The 21,642-nt window shown below is 36.8% G+C and overlaps 1 protein-coding gene across 2 annotated transcripts; it reads right to left on the reverse strand.

Moving 5' to 3' along the window:
• Window positions 1–527: 527 nt before the first annotated feature.
• On the reverse strand, window positions 528–21,396 carry LOC584368 (coiled-coil domain-containing protein 83). Of its 2 annotated transcripts, XM_030994794.1 has the most exons (11): window positions 21,260–21,396; window positions 16,083–16,222; window positions 15,166–15,250; window positions 13,625–13,793; window positions 12,554–12,721; window positions 11,126–11,217; window positions 9,718–9,786; window positions 8,466–8,587; window positions 6,193–6,320; window positions 4,550–4,770; window positions 528–2,637 (listed from the first exon to the last, which is right to left on the reverse strand). In XM_030994794.1, exons 2-11 carry the CDS (start codon window positions 16,196–16,198, stop codon window positions 2,452–2,454), a joined length of 1,356 nt encoding a protein of 451 aa, XP_030850654.1. In that variant the 5' UTR covers window positions 16,199–16,222; window positions 21,260–21,396; the 3' UTR covers window positions 528–2,451. The 2 variants fall into 2 exon arrangements, with proteins under 2 accessions (XP_030850654.1, XP_030850655.1); XM_030994795.1 differs by lacking the exon at window positions 9,718–9,786.
• Window positions 21,397–21,642: the final 246 nt, after the last annotated feature.

Genomic DNA, 21,642 nt, shown 5'->3' on the forward strand with positions numbered 1-21,642 from the left:
GGAATAGATTTTTATGATGTCACAGCTTCGGTACTCTATAGTTGACGATGTCAGGATGATGTAAGCCTACATCGATTGTAGAAAAGGATGAGAACTATAAGTTTATGGATACTTGAGTCAACATTTGCATTGAAAGGAGGTATTGAGAACTGCTGAGATTTGTTTTGTCAGTGCTGTTATGATTGTATAAAATAAACAATGAGACTTGCAACTCCAAGATCTTCCTTCTGTCCTACATTGTGTTCCTACATTGTGAATCTATTGTGATGTATAATATCAGGGGGATTCACCATAAATAAGCTTGCATAAAACTGTTAGGAGGAATAAAAACAGTCGACCTCGTGTAACTTGACTTTGCATAAGTTGACGCTACAAGATGGTCGGAGCATGGACTGAGGTGGGAAAGATTGTGCAAGTCGTAGTATTTTCTAAGGTCCCGACAGTTTGGGCTTACGTAAGGTTGACTGGTGTCTAAAAAGAAATCCTTGTACTAACTCTGGTTGACCTCAACACATTAAGCACAATACTTTTTTGTTCACATTTAGTTTATTACATGCAAAAGATATATACAGTTCAAGAATGCACAAGTAATTTAATAGTAAGTTTTTCATATGCTTATATAATTTTTGAAATGTATTTTACAATTTTCCTTTTAAATAATCTCATATTTACACAATCTTTGTCTCTTTCTGTAATTGAGAACTTTTAGTTTTTTGTGGACAGAAAGGATGGAATCACAATACAATTTGCATCTTGGTTTACTTCAGAGGAATTATTTTTCCCTGAAAATGATAATATCAACAATTTCACTTGACTCCTTCAAGAACACAAATACATGTATGTATAAAAGATTTTCATCATGGACATCTTTACAATTTGCATCTTATATGTTGGACGGATTCATGACCACAACTCCACATTCAATACTACAGAAAACTTAATACTGACTTCCATTTTAACAGTACATGACTAACGTCTGTTAAAACATATACAATTTGAGTGAGGCGCAATGGCTCAGTTGTAGAGAAGTGGTTCTGGGTTAGAAACCAATTTTGATGCACTAATGTCCTTTGGTAAGGCATTAATCCTCACAAGTTAAAGCCATCGGTTACATGCTTTCTTACCAGTCAGGTAAAACAAACATACCATCTGACCTTTAATCAATTAATTATTCAATCTTATATTTGCATGGATTCTATTCTTTTTCTAATGCATTTAAACAAATTGATTTTACATCATAAAGAATATAATTTATTCATATCATTTGTCATCTTTGCATAATATAGTGAATTTGCTATAGTTTATCTCTACACAGTTGAATAAAGCAGGAAGCTCCAATACACATGCATATATCTTCTTTCTTCTTTTAATTTATGTTCAAAATCTTGCTCAGTGATGAGTTTTTACTTGTACGGAGGGAAATGGATTGTAATCATGGAAGCTTGCAAGTAACTACATCAGCAGCCATGCTGGTCAATAATAATGAGATAGACTATACCTTATCCTGTGTCATATACATATATTAACCCAAAGCAGTTCAGAGAGCTCTTATTTTCTAAACTAATCAGTTTTTCATCTTCAAATTGGAAAGAGTTAATCTATTTTCCACTCCATCATACTTTTATGAAATGAATTGAATTGGTCAATTTTAACCCCCCAAAAATTGACCATTCGGATACAAAAATATGGATTTTTTGTTTGTTTTCCCTTTACCCGGCATTGCCAATTAGAGACTATAATAACTAATTACAATTAAATTGCTATAATCGTCTCCAAATTTCTGGGCTCTTGCTGCTCCTCTATAATCTGTAATTCCCAGCATTCTGGATCAAAAGGTAGTGCAAAAATGACACTAAAAGGAGACACTGTTCTGCTATGGGTGAGAAGTGGAAACACAGGCATATATAATTTTGAGAACAATTATTTTTTACTTGGTATTTTTGTAATGCATATTTACAGCCCTTGGAAATCGAGACCCTGTGGAAGGGGGAAAAATATAAATTCATGTCATTTCATATGTGAAAATATGCTACAAAATGTATGGTTGATCAAGAAAGAGAGTGAGGGAGAGAGTAAGAGAAAATAATGCATGCTATTTCACAAAGTTGCACATTGATACTCTAAAAACACATATAAGTCAAAGGCATAACGCCACAAAACTTATAATTCTATTTTCCATTGGTCAGAGATGCCGTTTCCATATAAATGCAATGGCATCACGTTACAAAAGTTTGAAGGCATTATCTTTTTTCCAAACAATAATTTTTCTCAACTTTTCTACATGGTTTCTATCCAGGCACTTTCTTTTCAGAAATTCACCTTATTATTAGAGAACCATATTGCAAAGAGATAAATACCAGTGACAGTTTGAATGAGAAAAGGTGATGAAATTCACTTTAACAGCGCCTGGCCGGCCGGAGTAGGTTTAAGCAAACCATGGACTGCATCAGTTTATGTCTCTTGCATAGATGTCCTAGTGACCGACCTCAACATGTCCCCCGTGACGGGCCAAACGTCCGGTGCAGAGAGCTTAGATTGCTCCTCTTGATCTGACAGCTTCTTGTGCGTATGGATGGGTTTAGTGTGACCTTCAATGCTTAAGAGCTTTAGTTCCAGGGGTCCCAGTTTAAGGTAGTCCTGATGGGTTTGGAGGAAAATAGAAAAGAAGAAGTTGTAGATGTTGGTTTAGCTTCGAGATAAACTAACTGTACTATAGCATGCATACCATCTTGAACAGATGGACTGCACCATGATTTTTATTGCCAATCTTAATGTATCCAATTTCCAAACTCAATTGAATATATTTGATATAATTGACCAATTTTTAGTCAATTTTCAATCCACGCTATCGCCACTATGGTATTCGGTTTAGAGGGCAGTACTGGCCATATGGTATATGAGTATATGTGGCACAGGCACGTGTCTCATAAATACATATACAATTGGTCGAGAACTGGAAAGTCTGATAGAAATGATAGTTCAATTCCATTCAATTCAATTCTGGTTCATTGTAAATAAAAACATACTGAATAAAAAGTCCAGAGACTCATACAATTCAGTTTACAAATTATAAATACATACAAGAATAAAGAAATCAATACTTTTAGCAATCTTTTTTATATTAATTACTGATTCTAATGAACTAAACAACTAATTTCAAACAATCGTGAAATAATACATGTTTCAATTATGCAATTAAAACGTTTAAATAGTAAAATATGTTGTTATCATTTTCTAAATGTCATATGCAATTATGTAATACACTTTCAAATTAATAAATAGTCTTTTTTAAACCTAGTTAACATTTCTTTAAAAACATATTTATATATAGATGATTATCCGAGAGATATGATAATTCAAAATATACAATTTATGTTTACTTACAGAGTATAGTCCTATCATTTTACAGGTAGTATGAAATCTGATTTAATCCGATTAATTGGCATGACAAGAAATTAATTAATTACATCTTGGTCACATATGGTCATAATATTGAGTGAAAATATCTATAGATTTGAATTCAGGATTCTTGTGAAGTGGGGAATGGGAGACTGCCTGTAACGTTCTGTTCTCATTTTGGGGGTATTGAGCTGGAGAGAGTTGCGGAGAGTGCGTCGTGAGATAGTTTGTCTGGTTTCAGGTAAGAGATGGCGGTGGCGGTCTGAGATCAGCAGGGACTTAGCAAACTTTTCGCAAAGAACAGAGCGTCGTTCAGACAGTCTGACAACACTCAGTGACTGTAGAAGTTGAGCATAAGACATTGTGTCGGGAAATGTACCAGTGATAATACCCAATGCTAGCTCTCCTCTGCAGCCGCTCAATGCTGTTTACTTGGACAACAGTTAAACTAGATGACCAAACAGGTACACCAAATTCAAGACACGGACAAATGTACATCATGTATATCAATACCAAGTCCCGAGTGTTGACACCATTCCTTTTCAGTTTACTAAGTACATATAGTTTGCGTGATGCGTTGTTGACGATGGTTTTGATGTGTAGATCCCAGTTTCAGAGCCAATAAAATATAAGCAACAGATTATGAATATGCCTACATAGTCCTTACACAATTATTGGGGGTGTTCGTGAAACCTGAACAATATTTTAGTAAAATCAGGATTTTTTTTTAATTGATACTGCTGTACATTCTGTATTGACTAGGGAAATTTGCCCGACATTGACTCTGTATCAACAAAACACAAATGACTTTCTTGGTCTTATCAAGTGCATCACTGAATCTATAGAATTGAAAGTGTCATAGGAGAGTTGTCCAAAAGAATCACTGTTTCCTTCGCTTGAAAATTTGCAGCACACGCCAAAAGCACCATCTTATATTAAACCATTCTCTGCTGCTATTTAAACAAAGTTAAAATGTTATCTGCAAAACTAAAAGTCAAATTATCCGACATTAAGATTATGAAGGCATTCAGTTGTGGGTTAAAACACTCTTCCACTAATCAAAGAAACCAATGTTGCTTATAAACCAAAATATCACTAAAATGTTTGCTAACAATGGCACTATTATCTGCTTCATATAGTAGCTACTCACATCAAAATCTTCATCGTCAAAGTTGAGATAGTTATCCAAGCCGCCCAGGTATTCCTCTTCCTCTCCCCTATGGCGAGCGTAGACCTCTTCATCATCTTCCTCCTCCTCCTCCTCATCCTCTCCCTCGCTAATGGCTTGGCCTTGCTCGGGGGGTAGAAGTGAGAAGACTTTCTGCTCTACCGCCCTCTGGGTCGCACTCTGTGGCCTCTGCTTACGAGGTCCTGACATTTAAATCAAGGAAATTGAATCATGGAATAGGATTACTCATAATTATAACTCTGGTAATTATAACTGTGGTAAAACAGGTATCAACGCAGAAATAAGTAGCCATTGCTCCAAAACAAGAAATATTCTACCCAGTTTTGACGATAATGAAGAATAAAAATATGTAACAACACATCTTTTCTGATAAGGCTCTCCTCAGCATTCACCATGCATCTCTCTAATACTGTTCATAATTTGTCAAGTGAAATTGATGTTTCTCCCATTGCTACAGGTTCATTTGTTCATTCTGTCAATCAACATCTTTGTGCTTCAAGCACTTTTTATCTATAGTAAGATAAGGGCAGCGTACTATAAGAGTTATGATCGATCAACAATAAGGCATAGAGCAACGGGCTCACGATCAATTGGGCAAAAAGAATTTCCGTTTCGGTTTAATAAAATTTGGAGTGGATTATTAGGCTATTATTATTATTATTATTATTATTATTATTATTAAATTTGATAAATACAAGATGAGCCATAGACTTACACTCAATATTAACCTTACGATCAATTAAAAGGCTTTATAATACATGGCCCTGGTTACACAAGGATTTTTATTGTTATCCTAAAGTCCCGAAGTCTGTGTTGTGTGTTACGTGCCCCTCCTGTTTCATGGATGCTGGCTATATATATTAAGATGGAAAACACTCAATCCTCAGATAGGACGTTAAATGGAGGCCCTGTGTAGAGGAGAGTCACCACCTTCGCACATTAGGAACCCACTGCACTATTCATAAAACAGTAGGGCCGGGGAACCCCGGTGTTGTGGATCCACCTGCATAACCCCAATCAGTTATACCAGGAGGAGAGACCCAAGGGTTACAGTGATTCAGTTCACCTTCCACCTCCCAGGCAAAGGTGACGCCAAATACATAACCATAATAACGGCAACTGAGGGCAACAACGGGTCCTACATATTCTGCATATTCACTAAATCTCTAAATCACTTAATCATATCTGAACAAGGCTTTAAAGAGAAGGTTGAGCTCTGGGAAGAGGTGAAAATGATTTGTGAGCATTATCATTGTTATTATGCATGTAGGGAAGAACATCAGATAAAAAATGTTCCCTGAAAAGCATTGCTCTTCAAATGCTTTCGTGTTTTAAATATGGCATGTAACAACATAATAATTGGGACAGATTTTTATGCCACATATTCGTGTAGCCCCATACATCTTTCTGTGTACAGTGCTTGAAACTTTACCAAGACTGGGCCGAATTTCTTATCATTTTGATGATTCCAGAACCTTGCAGAACACACCAATACTTATATGCTAGATGATCAACCTTTTCTGATCACTTCCACATTGTTTCTTTCACAATGCAATCGCATGACCATATCTGAACGATGCTATAAGTATAAGAGATAAGCCTACCTTGTGTGAGTGGCAGTACAGGAGGTACCATATCGCCCTGACTGATAGCTGACGTAGCCAGATCAAACTCAAGGATTCCTCCATCAGTAAGGTCCTCATTATCCTCAAATTGGGTCAGGTAAAACTTCCTAAACAAGATAAAAATACATTTGATTTAGCTTTGATTGATTGATTGAATGAAACAATTACTTGATTGGTTGATCGACTGCCAAGGCTCAGCGAAAAAAATACATAGTAGCAGTGAGCAATAGCCCTGATCAATAGAAAAAGAGCTGTAGTAAAAAAAAACACAATGTACTACTTATATATCACTGTGAGAAAATCGCACCTATACCACGCTAAATCCTAAAAGATATCTTGCAAGAAGAACATAACAGAATTTTTAACACTGTAGGGGCATCATGGTTATCACATATTAGCTGAAAATGTTTTCACTTTGGTGATCATATTTTCAAAATTCGCCCACAAGATAAAGACATGTCAGATTTTTATTTAAAAAAGTTATAATTTTTGTATTGCCTCTAGTCCAGTCTATAAAAATGGTGAAATGACAGTTTTTTTTCTTCAAAAGGCATGTCATACCCCTCCCCCCCCCCTCCAACAACACCCCTGATTGACTGATAGTTTCATAAATTATTTGTCTATTTATAGCTAATCCTTTTCCATGAAGACTATTTGTCTGACATCATAATAAGTGTGTAATTATCCAATAAGGACAGGGAATAATTATATGCAGTTCAAGACCATTAGTTGTCTGGTTTCAACATTTGATTTGATTGATTGATTGATTTATCTCTGTTTGATTTTCTTTTTCTTTTGCATTTTTACAAATATATAACAAACAAAACATTGCAAATTTTACACATTTCAAAGGAATATAATGTTGAATAAAGTAACTACATGTAATCGAAAACATCAAACAGGAGGGTTAACAAAGTTGCATTAACAATATTACTATTGCCAATTTGAAGAACAAAATGTGATCAATTCAGCCCTTAAAATGCAGATGATATCCAGATCTACGCATCGTTCCTTCCCAATCAAAATGACGCAAGTCGGACTGTCAAACTACTCAAAGCTTGCGTCAAAGATGTGCAAACTTGGATGAACTCGAACTCACTCAAACTGAATGATAGTCAATAAAACTGAACTAATTTTATTGGTACCAAATCAAATCTTGCTAAGATACAGTCGTTCAATATATCCATATCAGATTCTGTAATTAGTCCTTCCTCGCAATGTCGTAACCTTGGTGTCATGTTAAACTCGTCTAGGTCATTGTCAACTCATGTTTCTAGTATTTGTAAGTCAGTCAGATATCAACTGAGAAATCTAGGTTTTATTAGGAAATACTTAAGTCGTTCAACCACAGAGAAACTTGTACATGCTCTTATTTCATCACGCTTAGATTTCTGTAATTCTATTCTTTATCTACTCCCTAACACACAACTTTCTCGACTCCAGAAACTGCAAAATACTGCTGCACGTATTGTCACACTTTCTTCTCGTAGAACCCACATCACCCCCATTCTCAAAACTCTTCACTGGCTCCCGGTATGTGACCAAATTATTTTTAAGTTGTTGTTGCTAGTTTTCCATTCCTTGTATGACTCTGCTCCTTCCTACAATATCAAGTTGATTGTTAAGTATAAGCCTACAAGACATCTTCGTTCGTCTCAATCCTCCTTATTAGTTGTCCCTAAGACGCATAGTTCATGGGGGGATAGAGCATTTTCTCATTCTGGTCCGTCCCTTTGGAATAAGCTGCCACTTTGTATTCGTAATTTAACTGCCCTTCATGACTTCAAAGTTGCTCTAAAAACCCATCTCTTTCTAAACAGTGCTATTTAATCATGTCAAGGCAGTAGCGTAATAATTTGTGTTGTTTTAGATTAGTTTATTTTAGTTAAGAAAGTTATATTTTTGTGATAGTAATACATGTATGTACAGCGCCATGAGCGTCAGAGCCTGGCGGATACCGGCGCTATATAAATATCCATATTATTATTATTATTATTATAAAATGAGTCCTGTCCATGAAGGGTAGAATTACCGGATGAATAAACATTCTCACCTTTAAATGTTCTGTCTGAAACGTCGAGACCATCTCTTTCTTTGAAAGATCTACCATTTCTTGTCGGAACTATAACCATAAAAGAATTACACAACAGTCCTTTTAAGAACTAATACATCTCTCCAAGAAAGAATAGCCCAGTCATTATAAGGACTACACACATGGCGAACCCGTTTAAGTTTTGCTCACTTATTCTCACCTTGATATTTTGAGATCTTCTGTTCTACAGTCAAAGAGTTGACCCATGACCTCTAGATTATCCCTTTCCAACCCCTCGACCTCCTCCTGGAGTAGAATCGTTTCTTCCTTGTGAATCTCCAACTAGCAAATCAAATTAAAATACATTCAAGTTTTATTTCCACATCTGATTAAAACAAACACAAGTACAATTTATATGCATATATACAACAATGTTGAAATGAAACATCTTCATTTGTTATCATAACCTGGTGGGAAAAACAGAGGCCAATGGCCTATATATCAAGGTTATTTTCAAAGATAATACAAATTTACTTAAAAATTTTCTTAAATATACTAAAAACAAGATAGAAATACAAAGATTAAAATGACACACAACATCAACATAAAGAATTAAACCAGACAAATTCATTACAAAACAAGACAAAACAGAAAGGGCATTTATATGTAAAAATAATCCTAGTTCACATATTCATTTACAAGACATTATCATCTGTCATTTTTATTTTCAACTTGGTGAGATCAAGGCTATAGAAGTACAGCAAGCTGTGTGAAGAATCAATTGGCTTGAGAAAGTCCACAGGGGTGGATCAAAGCTTGGCTACTTGAAAACATGTTTGCTAGATGCCACAACCAATCAATGTTTCTCTATTATTTCTCCTTCTTTAAAGGGCTATGCAGCATGATCTGTAGGAAGACTGCCAGTTGTGAATGCAGGCAGGCACACTAATCACTAGGCTTACACCCATCTCTTTGTGAGAAGTGTAGTGTAGTAACGTGCAAAAGGTGTGAATCTCCTACACATAGGGCCTCCCTCTAGCTAGTTTAATAACGTTCTGTCCCAGGAACGGAGTGTTTCCCTCGATCTGAACCAGAAATATATCTTTCATCAACCTCTGAACATACAATCTTCAGATTTCAGTCCTATTTCTTTATTTGATGGACTTTGTGATTTGTGAAAAATGCCTTATCTAAAATCTGTTGGAAATTTTAGAATGATCATCCAAGTGTGCTTATAGGAAACAGATTTGAGACAACAACAAAGAAAAGAAAGGAACAGGGGGAAAAAGAGGTGACAACTCACTTAGCAATTTATTGCATTTTGCCAAAAACTTCCCAATCAAGGTATTAAAGATAGATTGAAGCACTATTCAACCACTGTGATTTTCTGGTTTTTTTTAATAATTACATTGTACTTTTAATTTCTATCATTGTTTTGCATATATATATATGTGACAATATTAAATTCTTACCTCTTTCTTCAACCAATCATTATCAATTACTTCTTGAGAACTAAACTTGTCCAGAGTTTTAATTGCTTTCTGTGGGAAAATAAACAAATAGCACTAACAACATGACGGATAAAGAAAGCGGACAAAATACACAGTTCCTCATTTTACCCTAAACAATTGCTATGGTAGACAAAGGAACATCCCTTCACTGATATTATGTAAAAATGTGTAGAACAGGGGAATATGCATGTGACACCTGTTCTACACATTTTTACATAATAGCAGGGAAGGGATGTTTCTTTGTCTACCATAGCAATTGTTGAGGGTAAAATGAGGAACTGTATATTTTGTCCGCTTTCTTTGTCCGTCATATTCATAGTGTAGGCAAGAGAAATATGGATGGATATCATCAAATATACAAATGAGATTTACATCCTGGAAGATGGGAGATTTCAAAGGTCTTAATAATAATAATAATAATATAATAATAATGATAATAATAGCCTAATAGTCCACTCCAAATTTTATTAAACCGAAACGGAAATTCTTTTTGCCCAATTGATCGTGAGCCCGGCAGCCACTGAGCAGCGCCAGATCGACGTTGCTCTATCCCTTATTGTTGAACGCCAAACAAGGTAGCAACAACTCCCATCTTTTAACGGCTTTTGGTATGACGCGGCCGGGGTTCAAACCCACGACCTCCCGGTTGTGAGGCGGACGCTCTACTGACTGAGCCAACACTCTCGTCTTGTCAGTAAGTGTGCATGCATGCAATATCTCTGAGCCCAAGTCCGACTTGGGATCCATGCGAGCCCTAGTATCCGCAGGGTTTACGTTATCCTCTAACCGTCTTCATATTCCTTATCTGTTTACTAATAGAATGTCAAGCAAAGTATTCTGGGAATTGGTTTTATACATTCATACACAAATTATTTGTAGGTGATTAATACTCTTCAAAAACATCTGAGCAATATTACACTAAGGTTTCAAGTGGCATTTCTAGGAATTTAAACCACATAATTCACCAATAGACCAGTTCGTAGTTGGCACATGGGTCATATGACCCCAAATATCCACATATCTTTTAAACATAGATAAATCCAACTTTGTGCCTTTTGGAATAATCACAGCTAAATTAATCATTGAGGGGATTCTTTGTTTGCCCTCTTGAAAAGATTACTTCCACCTGTGTTCAATAGAATTCATCACAGGTGCATGCATGAATAATGATTACATAACTTTCATGAGTCTCAGTGGGATTTACAATTCTGTTCAAGTGACCTTTATCTGAGCATGCGCAGATCAATCCGCGCATGCTCAGATTGTATCTACGAACTGGTATATTATCAGAGCATTTAATAAGCTTTTGTAACACAAAGAATAAATTCTTATTTACATAATAGTAATGCCTAGCTGCATGTGTACTTGCCTCTGAAGCTATGTATTTTTGTTCGTCTAATCTTTCCGTTGTTTCTTTCTTGATCTCTTCCTTGGCAATGTTCAAGGTCCTCTCTAAATGAGCTGTCATTCAATCAAAGAATGAGAGATATTTGTTCAAAATCATTCATATGTATGCAGAGCTCACATCAGTGCATAACAACTGAATTTATTTTGGTTCATGAACTAGACATGAACTACACCTTGGTTTTCAAATACATGCATCTAGCATAGTGATTTTAACATCATCTGAGCAGCTAGCTACAGTAGCAGAGTACCAAAATGATTGGCCTATTTGAGACTCTCCTTACAAGGACTGCTGGTATGACCCCAGCTGGTGACAATTATCTCTTGATACCTAAAGCAGGCATGGGCAAATCAAGAAAACAAATATAAAGGGCAATATTTTTTTTTTTTAATGAATTCTATGTGGCATTATCCTATTAGCAGTACCGCAATTAATATAGACAAAAAAGATACACAAATTCTAGTTCGGCTCAATCACATAGTGACTGTATTGTATTACAGGTCTCATGCTTTCAATTTGTCATAATTACAACGCTAGATGTAGATTAGATTATTGAGTGGATTATATTTACAGTTGTACCTCCTTGACAGGGAGGTGAAAGAAAAGGAGGCGAAACTCTTGTAATTTATTCAAACGCATTCTTGAGTTCTAAAGCGTAACAATGGGATGTGTAACATTCCACTTGGCTTTGAAGTTCCATGCTCTGAACCGCGCTTCCACTGCGGGGACTTTCGGAAGCCAGGCACCAGTTACAAAATATTAAATTACCAGCAAAATTTCAGTGTAAATCAAAAACTTTATATGGGGATTTTATTGGGAATAGTACATCAAACAAATCTTCAAATTTAGAACTCCGTCCTTCCTTTAATTTGTGTGCCAGAGTTGGTAAAAGAAAAATTACATCCTGTCAAAAATTCAATATTTTAGGATGATGCGCTAATTTGTGCATGCTTTAATGTCCCGTTATTTGATCCATGATTTACAATCTTCAATAACATTAAGTTTGCTAATGCGTGTTTTCGCGTGTTTTTTGTATTTTTCAAGTTTAAAAAAGGATAAAATTACACAAGTTTGTGTTCGCTTGTTTTACTTGTACACATTCAACAATGGATGAGAAATCATTGGAAGGGACAGCGAACAGTTGCTGTGATACCATTTCCTGATGTAGGAATTCTAAATCCTGAAATTTCATGCGCTCTTTTATCTCACCACCTGGTCAACAGTTGCAGATTAGCGCATAACTTTTCGGCGGCTTGGAGCATGGGGTCAAAGGAGAGCGGCTTGATTCCAGTCCTTCTCTATCACGTCCCTGCTCCTTGACTAGATAAATAATCACATGCAAGGGGACGTCGCTTCACTTCATTTCATATTTATATCCAAACCTCTACATACCTGTCATTTCTTCAAAGTTTTTCTGCATGTCCTCCAACTCTTCTTGAAGCAGTTTGATATGCTTTGCATGCTCTATGCTTCCTTTGTCCTTATACTCCGTCCATTTCTTCACCTGAATCAGGTCCTCATCGTACTGCTTCATTGTCTCACTAATTTCGTTCTTCAGGTCTGTAATGGCAAAGGGAGCAGGAAAAAAACAGTTAAGGAGGGGAGATACCAGAGAGAGAGAGAGAGACGGTGTGTGTGGTGAAGGAGAAGGATAGGGCCGGAGAGCTAAAGTGAGAGAGGAGAAAGCTAAGAGAAGACAACTTATTTAAGATTTCTTCTAGTATAGTCCTAAAGTACAAATTGAATTGAAAAAAACAACAACATAATGTTAGGGAAACCATCAAATTGATATGGCTTCATGTTTTTTAGCCCCTCTTTCAACTTCAACAGTCTGAATTTGTGAACATATTCTTTGACAAATAAATAAAGAAATTTCTCCTAATTTTTTTAAAAAAATGAGGGATGATGGCAAACCTTTAAAAAGAGAGAACTTACTTAAGATTTCGAGTATTAGTCCTATAGTATAAATCAAATGTTTTTAAACAAATTACAAAATGTTAGGGAAGCCATCAAATTGATATGGCCTCAAGTTTTTTAACCCCTCCTTAAAGATTCAACTGCTACAGTCTGAATTTGTGAACATATTCTTTGACAAATAAATAATTAAAATTTCCCCTAAAAAAGAAATTAAGCAAATTACATTTTTACTGCCAACACCATACTCCATAAAAAAATTGCAACAATTAGCGTTAAATAATCCAACGCTGAACAAACTAAAATCATGTCAATATGACAAATGTTAGTCCTTTCCACTTGACTAGACTGATTTTTATTATTGATTTTGTTACAGAATTACTGTAATTTGTACAGAACCAAGGATTTACATTGGGCTCGCCAAGTCAGTGGACTATTATAGTCACCATTTTTAACGTAGTCTGCTTTTAATATCAAAAAGGGCCTATATTTGACGAAATCAAGCTTAAATATGTTGAGTTGGAGTGGATGAGCCTTTGATCGACTCACCCTCTATGGCTTTCTCCTCCTCTTTGCAGGATCTCCATTTCTCCTTCAAGGATGTCTCCACCTGCTCCTTGTTAATGACAGTCACCTGTTCCAGCTCCTTGTCTCTCTCCTTGGCCTGCTTGAGGAGGGTTTTGATGTGGTACAGCTGCTCCTCCTTCAAACGCTCATTCTAATGTCATCAAGGTGTGGGCAAAAGAGTGGGAAGATTCAGTAATACCTAACCTTTCCTAAAGGCCGGCCATTTCCATGTGCAGTTTGTCATAATTCGCTGACACTGGACTTGGTGGAAAAACCACTAAAGGCTTTGTTCAGATATGACGCGGCAAAACCATGGCGATTCTTGTATGATGACATAATTATACATCACATTTCTGCATCTTAAAACACGTACAGAGTACAGTGAATAGTCTCTTGTTGCAATTCATTTCAAATTACCACGTGATACCTCAATAAGCGCTCTGCCTTGTCACAATGTCTATGGCGGAAGTATTACATTACGTGACGTCTACGGTGAAGTCGGTTTGACAGTGTGACTGAGGTTGATGGGTGTTCAATTCTTGCACACAGCAAATTGGATGTCCATTCAAGAAATACCCCCCCCCCCCCCCCCCCCCCCCCCCCCCCCGGGGCCACTCTTCCCCACCACCCCAGTTTCTCAGATTTCTGATTAATGAAATTAGAAATTCAACGGCTTTCACTCCTCCCTCGAGGAGGAATAGCTAAATCAATATTAAAGATACTATGTCCCTTTTGCAGCCAACCTCAAATGCTGTAGAACTTTGCAGGAATTATGAATATGTCCTATCTGTGAAATTTAAACGTTAGCAGTGTCCTCATATTCAAATTATGCAAAGAAACCCATTTACTTGCTAGACTTCACTGTCAGACACTATTGAGTGACTAGCTGACTGGCTTTTTTTCTCCTTTGGTAATATCATACATGAAAAGAGTTAGGGTACATGAGCATTTGTCTACATCAATAACCCACTTCTTGTGATGGCCAAGATTAAACTGATTGAATCTTTGCGCAGCATAAAACGTATAACCATTCGGTACAATAATCTGAAAATCAAGACTATTACTTTTGGGCTCTATAGCCCTAAAGTCGATTTGACAACTAATAATTGTTATTTTCCCACTTGAAGACATTTTCAAGCCCCACCTTTCTTAGGGAAGTTCTAAAATAGTATTATCTTTCAAATGTAGTTGAAATTTAACTTTTTCAATTTTTTGGCCTGCAAATGGGACATAGTACCTTTAAGGTAAGTATATCAATAAAATATAAATGGTAAGTTTTATGCCCGGGGCCAAGTAGTGCGATTGTCTACTACATTGTATTTGAAGCCAACTGTGCTTTAATTCTGACTAAAAAACTTAAATGCACTGAAATTCCAGTTGTTTGAATTCGTATCAATATCTAGATCCTACATCAGAAAGATATTTGATTTCTATGTCTAATATAATTGCAATTTCTTCAAAAATCTTATCGTAGGAAGATCGTATCTAGTGTGAGGTAATAGTTTAAATCATATTGTTCTTACCCTCTCTTTGTTCCGCTGGCGTTTTTCCTCCAAACCTTTGATCTCATACATAAACTCCTCCAATGCATTTTCTTTTACATTGATCCTGTGAATGGAAAAGAGACAAATTAGCTCTATTTACATAGCAAGCAAACAGTGTTGGTTTTTCTCACATTCTGGGGTAACTACCCTTAAACACAACAAAAACCCACGCAAATTACACAAAAAATAAGTATTGTGCTTCTGAAAGTATTAAAGGTACTACATTATGTCCCATTTGCAGGCAAAAAAAAAGGAAAAGGTTAAATTCCAACAGCATTTGAAAGACAATACTAATTTAGAACTTCCCTAAAAAAAGGGGGACTTGAAAATGTGGGAAAAAGTGGGAAAATAAAGACTATTAGTTGTCGAATTGACTTAAGAGCTATAGAGCCAGTAAGTAATAGTCTGATTTTCAGACCATTGTACCGATGGTCATACGTTTAATGCTGCGCAAAGATTCAATCTGTTTAATTTTGGCCATTACAAGAAGTGGGTTATTGAAGTAGACAAATGCTCATGTACCCTTTACATTTCATTTTATGTACGTTATTACCAAAGAAGAAAAAAGCCAGTCAGTCATTCAATAGTATCTGACAGTGAAGTCTAGCAAGTAAACGAGTTTCCTTGCATAATTTGAATATTAGGACACTGCTAACGTTTAAATTTCACAGATAGGACATACAGGGTACATGACATATTCATAATTTCTGCAAAGTTCTACAGAATTTGATGTCGGCTGCAAAAGGGACATATCTTTAAAGGGGCTCTTTTTTTCCTTTGGTTGCCCAAGCTGTCAAGATTTCAAGAAGTTGTGAAAACAAATTTCTTTTTTTACTACCGGTATGCAGATTTAAGTTTTATCAATTACCAATTTTCTACTTCATGGGGAGACTTACTGATATGCTAAAATGGCTTCCCTGATGGTCATCTGAGGCTCCTTCTCTTTCTTATCTTTCTTTGCCTTTCCGCTCTTCTTCCCGCTCTTCTTCCCTTTCTTCCCCTTTTTCCCCATAGCTGTTGGTGACGATCTTCAACCCTGGCAAAGTTTCAAGAAACAGATAGCAAGAAGCTGTACATTATTTGTGTTACAATTCCCATTGGACCTGCCAATGTACCCATTTACCTCACCTGAGTCGAGCGTGGCAAATGTAGATGTTAGTCAAAGGGAGTTAGTTCTGCGCCGGGCAGGAATCAAACCCTGTATACATAGTGTGTCCAGTCAGCTAACTTATCCATTAGACCAGAACACCCAACTGAATGGATATGAACATTTAAAACCCATTCACAGTGAGAAAGGTAAAAAGGTGGTAGTTACATGTACACAAAGGTATGAAACATGATCAAAAAAAAAAATCTAAATTGCAGAAACTGTATACGTATACTTCATAACACCTTTTTCAACCGTATGTAATATAACAAACAATTGTTTTCACATTGACAATTTGATACCTAGTAGCGAAACTAATAATAGCGATTAGTTTAGTATACAGGCACACACACAGAGTTCGCTGAATTTAGCGAACTCCCTTTTAACACTAATCGCTATTATTTACAGTAGGTGTCGTGATCTAGTGGATATTATTAGCCTTTGTAATACAAAGTATGATTGAGTGGATATTTCACATGGTTCCCAATTTGAGTCCCACTGCGTTCCTTATGCCCCTTGGCAAGACATTAATCTACATTAGCCACCCTCAACCCAGTTGTTGGTTATCCGGTAGGATGCAAACGTTAATGTGGTTGCCCAGAAGGAAAAACCAGTTGCAACTGGTCCAGTTAGACCAGTTAAAACCAACTGCTGAACCCTGAAAATTTTAATGGGATAACTGGCCCAGTTAGAATTTGACCATTTGAATTCCCAACTTACAATTACGGCATGCGCAGATCTTTCATCCGATCTCAGCCTCATTTTCGTAAGTTGGCACCTAGCCTAGCCGACATGGGCCCTTCAGATTGGCTATCGCTGTTCTCCATTCACTCATTGCTATACGATATTTGTGCGAGGAGCAGGTTTTTTTCAATACCAAAATTATAATATTTCAGTCAAACCCTCTATTTTTTATGATTTTTTCACTTAAGTATTTCACTTAAGTTTAAGTTTTAGAGAATAGATCTACTTAGACAAACTATTTTTTAAGTTTGAACGATTCTCATTTTCATCATATTTAAGGTACAAACTGAAAATTTATTATGAGAATTTCGTTGATTTTTCTTTTTTTATGTGTTTGCAATGCCGTGTGTGCGTCATTTATGTGTGAAGTGCGTCACCTGTTACTGTTTGTAATGTTAGTGTTACTTTAAAGCAGGATGGTTCAAAATCTTTGTGGTGTGACGTAATATTACGTATTGACTTTGCCATTGAACTTAAGTTGTGCTTAATTTAAGTAGGCCCTCTCTCACTTAAGTCGAAGCCGCCCGAGCGGATCGGCCAATGAGAGTGCGTAAACTCACTGAGTGAGTTCAAGTACGGTGTTCGGTGTTGGTGTTGAGAGCGTGGAAAGGCTGCTGAACCGAGCTCGAACACCGACGGTCAGTTTAGAAGGACGATACCGATCACGCGTGCGCGTACGCCTGTGTGTTATCGATAGCTCAACACCAGCCTCAATGCCGAGTGACGTCCTCCTCTACAGGCGAAAAAGTCTTGCGATAAAAGCAGAAATTCCAATAAATTACACAATATCGAATATCAAATGTAAAGTCATATTAACAAATCAATAGATAAAATATCATTTTTCTTGAAATACGTATGTATACCAGGTCGAAAATCCAATAGAGACCATTGGAAAAATTCTATTGGTCTCTAATGGTTTCTGTTGGACCCATAGAATTGAATCCAATAGAGACCATTAGAAAAATTCTATTGGTCTCTCATGGTTTCTGTTGGACCCATAGAATTGAATCCAATAGAGACCATTCAAACCATCAGAAACCAATAGAAACCAATAGCACCCATAGAAACCAATAGAAATAGAAACCAATAGGACCAATAGAAACCAATAGAAACCAATAAGATCAATAGAAACCAATAGGACCAATAGAAATCAATAGGACCAATATAAACCAATAAGACCAATAGAAACCAATAGAACCGATAGGACCAATAGGACCGATAGGACCAATAGAAAACCAATGAGACCAATAGAACCCAATGGGACCAATAGAAACCAATAGGTCCAATAGAAACCAATAGAAACCAACAGCTAAATCTATCTCATGCATATTCATGATCACTTTATACGTGTTCACAGAAAATTACATTTATCATAATTTGTTAAGCAACTTATGACATTGTACATCAATTTTGTGATTTTTATTTTCTTTCGGCAACTAATGACCAATAGATTATTTGTTTAATCATGTTACAATTTCATTCACGTTTTAGCAATAGATATATTGATTTTAATGATTACTAACCAAGAAACAATTCATGTATGTTTATTATATAGAATAGTACAAGCCTTCAGTTAAAATAAAGGATATTCATAAACTCACTTCAAGTGATCTATGTGATAAAGTTAATGCAATTGAGATTAGAATATACTTTTTTTGGTGGACAGTTGCTAAAATCGATTTTGATTTATCATTATTGATTTACCAATAGAAGCCATTGTGACTATTGGTTTCAATAGAGAATTCAGAATATGGGACCATTAGAAACCCATAGAAAGATCTCTAATGGACCAACAGGAACCCATAGAAAATATCTACATGTAATGGACCAACAGAAACCCATCATAGAAGAAAATATCTAATGGACCAACAGAAACCCATAGAAGACATGGGTGGATGCTGGTCCAATAGAAGCTCTCTGTTGGTCCATCAGCATTTCTTTCTGTGGGTTTGTGTTGGTCCAATAGATATTTTCTAATGGTTACTGTGGGTCCATCATTTCACTTTCCCTATTGAAACCATTAGACACCAATAGCTCTAATGGTTTCTGATGGTCCAATAGGATCGGATCCTAATGGAATTATATAGCTCCAAGGATTTACAGCTATTTTTACTCACTCCAGCAAAGCGTAGAGAGTCAATACTAATGCGTATTGACCTTTAGCACTGCATACTACTTCTACTTCTACAACGATACTCAGCAGGATCCATAAGTCAGGATGTAGTGCTGAGGAATACTTGCTGTGAGGCAGGTATTATTAGACCACCAAATTTTCAAAATTTCCCAAACCTTTGTATTACCTTTAAGACAAAATCCTATTTTTGGACTCTTTACTTCCTATTTATTATCATTTCTTGTTCAAATCATGAAGCAAATATTATTATTATTTAAACAAAAAAAGAATTCCCGAAAAAAAATCACAAATTGCCATGACAAAATATTCATTTCAATTTTCACTGTTTCGGAGGCAGTTATCGGCATAGCGAACCAGTTTTCGGTTGCATGTACAAAGTCAATAGGAAGCGCGCGCTCACCGTGCGTTTCCGCGCTGATCTATAGCACTAGTGGTCGGAGCAGGTATCTCACACCAGAGCTCCCCATGCCGAAAACTAGTTCTGCAGTGATCGGAAATTGGAATCTGAATTAGACAGAGATATCGTGTGCATTGCCATGTCCGGCTGCATTGATTTAATACATGCGATGAGATACTTTTGAGCTTGCGACTCACACAAAATCAGGCTCTAAATCTGAAAAATACTTGAAATAAAGCTCATTTTATGGTACCCATATTTCTTACAGACACGCGTAAGCTACTTGATTTTTCAGATTCGGGTAGCGGGACCGCCGATTACATTGCTAAAATGTGATATTTTAGGATATATTTTCCATTGCAAATGTGATTTTTCAGTGAGTATGGCATGGTATGGTATGTGTGGGATATGTGATAGACTCTATGCTATTATGCGATGTATTTTAAAGGGATTTTAGTTTACCATGCATCCAACGGACCGGCCGAAAACTGGTGATGGTCGATTACCCCCTCCTTTACTCTATCGGAAATACGTCATAGAGTATAGGAGCCGGTAATCGGCCAGCTCCAGTTTTCGGCCGATTGGTTGGATGCAAGGTAAAATCACTCTAAAATACATCGCATAATAGCATAACACATATCCCACACATACCATACCATGCCAGTGTCACTGAAGAACCACATTTGCAATGAAAAATATATCCTAAAATATCACATTTTAGCGATGTAATCGGCGGTCCCGCTACCCGAATCTGAAAAATCGAGTATCTTACGCGTGTCTGTAAGAAATATGGGTACCATAAAATGAGCTTTATTTCAAGTATTTTTCAGATTTAGAGCTCGATTTTGTGCTAGTCGCAAGCTCAAAAGTATCTCATCGCATGTATTAAATCAATGCAGCCGCACACCGCAACGCACACACGATATGTCTGTCTAATTCAGATTTCAACTTCCGATCACTGCTGTGCCTGTCTTCGGCCAGGCGAGCACCAGGGAGCTCCGGCGTGGGATACCTGCTCCGCCTGCTTGTGCTGTACATCAGCGCGGAAACGCACGGCGCGCGCGAGCGCTTCCTATTGACTTTGTACATGCGGCCGTAAACTGAAACGCTCGGCCGATAACTGGCTCCAAAACAGTAAAAATTGAAATGAATATTGTCATGGCAATTCGTGATTTTTTTCCTGGGATTCTTTTTTTGTTTAAATAATGATAATATTTGCTTTATGATTTGAACAAGAAATGATAAATAGGATTAGGAAGTAAAGAGTCCAAAAAATAGGATTTTGTCTTAAGTGGCCGAAAACGGGCTCCTTTACTCTATTTCCCAAGGTCAATCCCAACATCAGCCTGATTTCAAGTTCGGTGTTGTGGCTGGTGTTGGTGTTCTCACAACACCAACACCAGCTTTCAACACCGAACTTGAAATCACTCACGTTAGGCCTACAGCGCGCAGCGCTCATGCACAAAGTTCTTCGTGCACTGCACTGGTTCGTCTGCAATCAGGTCACGTCCAAGTAAGTTTGTGGGACTGTAGATCTATACATTTTACTAGAATTTAGGGCACCCGCGTCCAACTTTGTTTACCCTTGCTTATTCTTCAGCCGAAAATGTATTCTAAATGTGAATAGACTATGTAATTTTAGAATATTTACCTCTTTAACTGTCCATTCTTAAGAACTTGACTAGTGACTCAATCGAAACCAACATAAAACCCCGAGATATTGTCGAGGAAAGTCGTGTAGGCCCGCGGTATCCAAGGAACAACAAGCTTTCGATGCTTTCAGGTTTAAAGATATCACGTGCATATAATCGTAGGCCCCCAACGTAAAGCATATTATTCCTATGAGTTTCGCTGATACACATACTTTTTCGAGCTAGACTTAGACTGCGCTGAGCGAAGATGCAAAATTAAAGCGGCCATCCCCCCCCCCCCCCCCCCCCCCCCTTTCCTTCACCCCAGATGAATTATATTTTCCTACTCCTATTGATGTGATTTTTTTTTAAAATGTGATTTCAAGCGATTCACCATGCATAT

The sequence above is a fragment of the Strongylocentrotus purpuratus genome, unplaced genomic scaffold (genome assembly GCF_000002235.5).
Source record: "Strongylocentrotus purpuratus isolate Spur 01 unplaced genomic scaffold, Spur_5.0 spur5_scaffold_21, whole genome shotgun sequence".
Classification (NCBI taxonomy): domain Eukaryota; kingdom Metazoa; phylum Echinodermata; class Echinoidea; order Camarodonta; family Strongylocentrotidae; genus Strongylocentrotus; species Strongylocentrotus purpuratus.